At 54.5% G+C, this 7,221-nt stretch overlaps 1 protein-coding gene across 1 annotated transcript; it reads right to left on the bottom strand.

Moving 5' to 3' along the window:
- Positions 1-1,428: 1,428 nt before the first annotated feature.
- Positions 1,429-6,323, bottom strand: APRT (adenine phosphoribosyltransferase). The gene is made up of 5 exons (XM_068150796.1): positions 6,209-6,323; positions 5,848-5,951; positions 3,999-4,132; positions 3,028-3,106; positions 1,429-2,921 (listed from the first exon to the last, which is right to left on the bottom strand). The coding sequence occupies exons 1-5, from the start codon at positions 6,286-6,288 to the stop codon at positions 2,779-2,781; spliced, it is 540 nt and encodes a 179-aa protein (XP_068006897.1). The 5' UTR covers positions 6,289-6,323; the 3' UTR covers positions 1,429-2,778.
- Between the last annotated feature and the right edge of the window lie 898 nt (positions 6,324-7,221).

Below are 7,221 nucleotides of genomic sequence, written 5' to 3'. Positions count from 1 at the left end.
CTGCTGAAGTGGTTTGTGGAAAAAGGACAGAGGGTGGTGATGGTTGCAGGTGAGGTCAGTGCCTGCTGTGGGATAGGCACAGGGGAGGAGATGGGAGCTACCCATGCCGTGCTGGGCACAGCTGACACCACCTCCTGAGCCAGACTGGGTGGGTTGTAGGGTGGGCCGTGAAGGACATGCATGGAAAGGTGACTGTCTCTCTGGGTGGGGAAGTCCACCCAGGGACCACCATGCAGGTCTAGGGGAGCTTCTCCACTTGAAGTGCTGCTCTTGGAGGCTGGCAACAGCCCCAGGGAGCAGGCTCCTCCTCCTCTTCCTCCAGAACCCTGCCTGCCATCATGCAGGCTGGTTGGCCTCCTCCTTTTCCTCCCAGGGCCCTGTTGCCATCATGCAGGCCAGTTGGCCTCCTCCTCTTCCTCCTCCAGGATCCTGCTTGCTCTTGTGCAGGCCAGTTGGCCTTTGCTGCTGGCAGGAGGTAGCCCTGTTTCCAGGGAGGAGAGTTTTAACCCATCCCAAAAGATGGAGGGGGAATGCAGAGAGCTGGGGTGCAAGGCTGGGCTATCAGCCATGCTGCAGCGGGGGAGCTGGAGTTTGAGGGGAGCTCGAGTTCAAAAGGAGCTTAATTTGGGCAGTCTGGCAGGCACACTCATGCCTCAGGAGAGCTTGCAGCAAGCTTCTGTTTCTGCTGCTTGGGACAAAACCCAACCAAAACCTTCCTGCTGCCTGGAAGCCACCCCTCCAGAGCCTTGTCTCTACAAGCAAATTACATCAACAGTTGCTCAGCGAAGGCACCGTCCCCACGTTCCCTGATGTCACCCCTTGGCCCTGCAAGCAGCCAGCTCTGGCACTGGCAGGGCTAATGCTTCCACAGCTGCTTTCCACAGCTCTCTGGAGTGGAACAGATTTTATTTTTTTCCCTTCCTCTACCTCACAGCAGAGACCTTCTCGTGCCAAGAATGCGCTGAGGCGCTGCCTGCCTTGGCTGTGAAAAAGCAGTGCCCTGGGGTAAGGTGCTCCTGGGGGAATAGTGGCACTCAGCACAAAGTGAGCAGCCACCAAAGTGGCTTTTCAGGAAATGATGATAAAAAAAGAGCTGTAATGGCCCTTGAAAAAGGGGTAAAGCCAGGGTCTGTGACCTGAGCTCTGTGGAGGCTTGGTTTGTGCTCCCACCTGTGCTGGGCACTCCACTGCAACCCAGCAGCTCCAGTTAGGGTGCCCCCCTCAAGCTTGAGGTTGGGATCAGGCATGGAGAAAAGATACCTGAACTGTGCCATCCTGGCAAGATACTCCTTCCAAACATATGGGGTAGCAAGGTGGAGGGGCTCAAATCACAGCCTCAGCCTGCACTGAGAGCCTGGGTTTGGAGGAAAGCTTTCACAAGGGTCATGGGCAGCTTCAGCTCCTCCTGCAAGAACAGCTCGGAGACTGTTTAGGAAAAATAAAAAGAAGTCAAGATTTATTTTATCAGCAAGTTCAGCCCCTGCTGGGAGAAGGATACTGGCCCTGATGTTCTCAGGCATGTGGAAGCTTTGGCACATCAGGTTTTAACTACTCACAGAATCAGTTTGGTTGGGAATGACCTTTAAGATCATCCAGTCCAACCACCGTCTAACTCTGCCAAGCCTGGTACTAAACCCTGTCCCTCAGCACCAAAGCAAACCATGCTCCAAGGTTCCTTCCAACCCAAGGCATTCCATGATTCTGTGCTCTAGGGAACATCTTCAAGCCCTATCTCATCCAGCACACAACCTGAGTGAGCTCCCAGGAGCTCAGCTGCAAGCAGAACATCTGTTTCTTTCCTGACACCTTTCCTTTCCCTTACCTGACACCAAACCTACCAACGAAACCAGCCTCCAAGCTGGCATTGTCCATTCAATGCCCCAGGAAGAACCCAGCAGAGGGGTGCCAGCAGCATAAGGAATTGGATTGTGTAAGAGATGGAGAATTTGTGCTGAAGAAAAGCTGCCAGCACTGGCTGGAGCTGCAGGTGGTGGGAGCTGCCAGTGCTGCTGGGCAGAAGGCAGAACAGTCCTGAGCATGGTATGGCCTCCTTCTTCACTGCTTGTCACTCATGTTGTTGATTGCCTCTAGTGCTGCAAAATCTACTGCTAAGATCCATCCTGGACCAAGGGAAGACAGATGGTTTCCTACAAGAGACCTTCAGCCTCCTGCAGTCCCAAGGGAAGGAGACCACAAGCCAAGTTGACATGGTGCCTGAACTCATCAAGCAGCAATCCCTCTTGTGCTGGCAGCCTCCTCCTATTTCAGGTCATGGAGCTGGGAAGATGTTTAGCTCTCCTTAACGAGCACAACCTTAACAAAAGAACACTTACTCTGGTGTGAGTGACAGCAGAGAGCGGCCTGACCACCCTCTGAGGTCAAACACAGAGGAGTTTATCAACTGTCCCCCACAACCAAAGCTATTAGGCCTCTTCTGCCTCAGCATTTTCACAGACTGCACTGGATTGGAAGGGACCCTCCAAGGCCATCTCATCCAACCCCCTTTGGTCTCCTAAAAAAACCCCACTCAGTGAAGCTGCATCTTTGGTCTCCATCCCCAAACCCAGTCAGGTTCCTTCTTCCCAAAAGACAGACCTCAAAAAGGATCTTTAGATCCCCCACCCACCTTAATCTGTGGCTTGGGAAACAAAACAGAATTTACAGTTGTCCAGCATGGATCAAAATTGTAGGGTCCCCACCCCTGCCCAGCCCCTCATGACATCAGAAATCACTGAATAAAGCCCCAGATTAGTACATTTCCCCCCTTCTGGCTCCTTCTCAGTCGTACTGCAGCAGAGAGTAGAAAGGGATGGGCTTGAGCTTCTCTGAGCCTTTCAAGGATTTTAGCTCTATGACCACCAGGCACTCCAAAATTTCAGCCTTCAGCCTCTTCAGCAGCTCACAGGCTGCACACATGGTACCTGCATGACAGAGGTGGAGCAGAAACATCATCAGCTTCAACCCTCACAGCCACTCCTGCTGCTCCCCATACATGTGTAGGTGGCTCACACCACCTGCTTCTCTCACCTCCAGTTGCAAGCAAGTCATCTACAATAACTACTTTTTGTCCCTCTTCCACAGCATCACTCTGGATTTCAAGCTCAGCCTGCAAGGTGGAGAGAGGAGCTTGATTTTAGTCTTGCCTCAGAGAGAAACACATCAAGCACCAGGAAGATGTGGTGGAATGCAGGCAAGTCTCCAGCAAGATCAACACTCAGCACCTAAACCACAGACTCCAGCTCCAGGGGAATGCCATGGGAACATGAGCAGGTTAGGTGATTGCTGGGCCAACCCTCTGGCACATCAAGATCCTTAATGTCCAGTGTGGTCCCACCATGAAAACTTATCCCAGAGCACTTCTCCAGTCAGGAGAACCTGTAACGCAGCAGGGCTGGAGCGCGGCGCCGCCAAGGCACATCCCAACCATCACAAGGCAACAGCTTGTGTCAGATGGAGCTTGTCCCACAGAGGGGTTGGCCCAAACAACCCTGACAGCTACCCCCGAGGTCAGGTGGCTCTACAGTTGTTAGGTGCCAGCAGCAGCATGTTGTTAGCTCACCCCACAGGCCCTGTCAGGGGGAGGCTGTGGAGTCCCGAGGCGAGCTGAAGCCATGCAACAAAGGAGCGCTTGGAGCACTTACTGGAAGAGTGAGGAACACACTCCATGTTCATGCCCCTGAATTCAAGCCAGAGAAAGCTATTTAGCACCAAGTCTTATCATCCTCCAACCAATGCCCCCCACTCCAAAACAAAAAAAGTCACCATGCAGCTCACCAACACAAACCATGTGTCTGTGGCTTGGGGCAGGAGCTGCCATGCTTGGTGAAGCTCAGCACCGCTCCCAAAGCTTGTGCCCTGCCAGAATCCTCCTGGCTGCAAGACCCAGCTTGGGCACCACCCCCCCAAGCTGCTTTTATCACGCCAGTCCCTTGCTGACACCCCCTCAGCCCTGCCTCAACCATTCTGGAAACCTCCTCCTCCTCCTCCCCAGGCTTTACCTTGCCATACTCAAGGCTGTAGGAGACAGACTCGGTGGGGCCAGGAAGTTTCCCCTTCTTCCGTATGGGCACGAAGCCAATCCCCAGCCTCTGAGCAAGGGGAGGGCCTATGAGGAAGCCACGAGAGTCCAGGCCTGGGGGAGGAAGCAAAGCAGACAAAAACTCAGAACACAGAATCAACTTGGCTGGAAAAGACCTTTAAGATCATCAAGTCCAACCAGTGACCCAACACCACCGTGCCCACTAAACCATTTCCCCTTGTTCCAGGTCTGCACATTTTCTGAACCTCTCCAGGACGGTGACTCCACCACCTCCCTGCAGCCTGTTCCAATGCCTGACCACTCTTTCAGTAAAGAAATTGTTCCATATGTCCAACCTAAACCTCTCCTGGGGCAACTTGAGGCTGTTTATTTCCTTTTGTCCTGTTGCTTGTTCCCTGGGGAAGAGACCAACCCCCACCTGGCTCCAACCTCCTTTCAGGGAGTTGTAGAGAGCCAGAAGGTCTCCCCTCAGCAGCCTCCTTCTCTCCAGGCTGAACAACCCCAGTTCCCTCAGCTGCTCCTCACAAGATCTGTACTCTAGGCCCTTCATCAGCTTTGTTGCCTTTCTCTGGGCCTGCTCCAGCACCTCAATGTCCTTCTTCAAGTGAGGGACTCAAAACTGAACACAGGATTGGAGGTGTGGCCTCATCAGTGCTGAATACAGGAGGACAGTCACTTCCCTGGTCCTGCTGGCCACAATATTCCTGCAAGCCAGGATGCTGGTAGCCTTCTTGGCCACCTGGGCACACGCTGGCTCATCTTCAGCTGCTGTCAACCAACATCCACAGATCCTTTTCCACCGAGCAGCTTTCCAGCCGCCCTGCCCCAAGCCTGGAGCATTCATGGGGTTGTGACAGAACTGCAGGATCTGGCACTTGGCCTTATTGAACCTCATCCTTCTGACCTCAGCCCATCAGTCCAGCCTGGCCAGACCCCTCTGCAGAGCCTTCCTACCTCCAAGCAGATCAACAGAACCACTCAACTTTGGACAATGCCCCAGGCTGATCCTCCCATGGTCAGCGAGAAGTCTAGAAGCAATTTGCTCTTAGAGAGTCACTTCTGTGGGTTGCAATCACTAACAATGCTTCTGCACTGCCTGTGCTCACCAAGATGTGCTGCTGACAAGCTTTGGGGCACCCCTTGAGCCCCCCATCAGCCAGTTTTGCCTCTCCTTTAGCTCTCCTTCTTAGAGATAAGCTCAGCCGAGCCCCGCTATCAGTTTGGTCACACAGCCAAGGGACTTTGCACCAACTTCAGTTATCACAAGGCACTTGGACAAGATCTAGTCTGGACTCCTTGAACTCTGGGCTATGGCCCAGGCCAAGCAGCACCTTCCTAAGCACTCTCAGCCTCTTCCATAAGTGTGCTGCAATGTGCTGTCAGCACAAAGCCTGGTTCTGTTGGCTTGAAAAGGCCTCCTCAGAAGGATGACATGCTGGAACATGGTCTGCCTGCCCTGGGGACTCTGCAAGACCTTACAGGCTGGCTTGACATCAGGCTTTCACTCCTCCCTGCCTGCCTTTTTTAATGATGAAAGCAATGACTTAGGAAATTGGCAGCAAAGCATCATCAGATGGAATGTGCCACATCCAAACCCACGATTTCAGGAAGCTACAGGAGTAGGTTAAGGGTATAACTTGTCTTGGTGTTACCATATGGACAGAGGTCGACATTTGGGTGATTAGAATGTTCAAGGGCTACAGCATTTGCTGGCCCATTAGCAGAGGAACCTCCTCATGCCTCCTGTCCAGGCAGCCCAAGGACACGATGCTCTGTGCTGGCCCCAGAGAGGCTTCAACGCCACTCACCTGCAATAAAGTCAATTTTGGGGAAAGATGCCTTCAAATGGTCTTCCAGAAGATCAATCAAAGCCTTGAAAGCTACAGGGTCCTTCAGCAAAGGGCTGATATCACTGCAAAGAGAAAGCAGAGCAGTTAAAAGGAGTTAAAAGGAGAGCAGTGAGTTACCTCTAGGAGCTGCTCTGGCTCACAACCAAGCTCCTATACCCAGGGGCACCGGATTCAGGAGCAGGGATGCGGAAGGATGGGCAGCAGAAGAGGGGCTGGACAGCAAGGCTCCATTCCGGCTCCATCCTCCCCCATCCATGCTCCAGCCCGCTGCATCCCTGCTCCAGCCCCGTAGCCTGCTCCATGCCCAGCCCGCCCGTACCGGAACAGCACGCCGGGCTGCGGGAAGTCGGGGAAGGGCCGGACCCGGTCCTGGACCCGCTGCAGCCGTCCGTCGCTCATGGCGGCGCCGCTGTGCGCAGCCGCGGGGCGGGCGGGGTTTGGCTGCTGGGGGAGCGGCCCGGGGCCGCCCGCGCTACCGGCAGCGCTGCCCGTGCCGGGAACGGGTAGCCCGGGGCAAGGAGCACCAGGCCCCCCCGGTACACGGAGCCCCCAGTGCACGAAGGTTTGGCAGCCCCGGAGCTCTGACCTCCCGGTGCACGGAGCTCTGGCGTCCCCGGTGCGTGGAATTCTGGCACCCTGAAGCACGGAGCCCCGAGTTCCCGGCGCATGGAGCTCTGGTACCCCGCGGTGGATGCAGCTCTGGTACCCCGAAGTCTCTTCCCCAAAGCGCTTGGAGCTTTGGTACCGCAGAGCATAGGGCCCTGACTGTGGTTCATGGAGCTCTGGTAACCTGGAGAACACAGCAGCAGCTGCCCCGGTGCATGGAGCTCTGATACCCCAGAGCTGCCACTCCTGCCAGTGCTTGGACAGCTGGTAACCTGAGCTATGGAGCATCAATCCCCCTGGTGCACGGAGCTCTGGCACCCCCATGAGCAGAGCTCTGATCCCCACAGTGCTTGGGAGCTCCAGTTCCCCAGTGCACAGAGCCCTGGGGCCCTAGAATCAGAGAGTCATAGAATCATTTTGGTTGGAAAAGATCATTAAGATCATTGAGTCCAACCTTTATCAAACACTACCAAGCCTGGTGCTAACTGTGGTGCAGTGGTTCCTCGGTGTCTTTCAAACAACCACAGGGATGGGGATTCAACCACCCCCCTCAGGAGCCTATTCCAGGGTTTGAGAACCCTTTCAGTGAAGAAATTGCTTCTAATATCCAACCTAAACCTTCCCTGGTGCAAGTTGAGGCCCTTTGGAGTACCCTGCCTTGCCCCAGCCACTTTTGGAAAAGGGATCTCGTGGCCAGGAGTTACACTTCCACCTCTTGCACCCCTT

The sequence above is a fragment of the Melanerpes formicivorus genome, unplaced genomic scaffold (genome assembly GCF_026170545.1).
Source record: "Melanerpes formicivorus ecotype bairdi unplaced genomic scaffold, bMelFor1.0.p_v2 SCAF_20, whole genome shotgun sequence".
Lineage (NCBI taxonomy): Eukaryota > Metazoa > Chordata > Aves > Piciformes > Picidae > Melanerpes > Melanerpes formicivorus.
The sequence above is the reverse complement of the archived record's forward strand: the minus strand, read 5'-3'. Positions and strand labels throughout refer to the sequence as shown.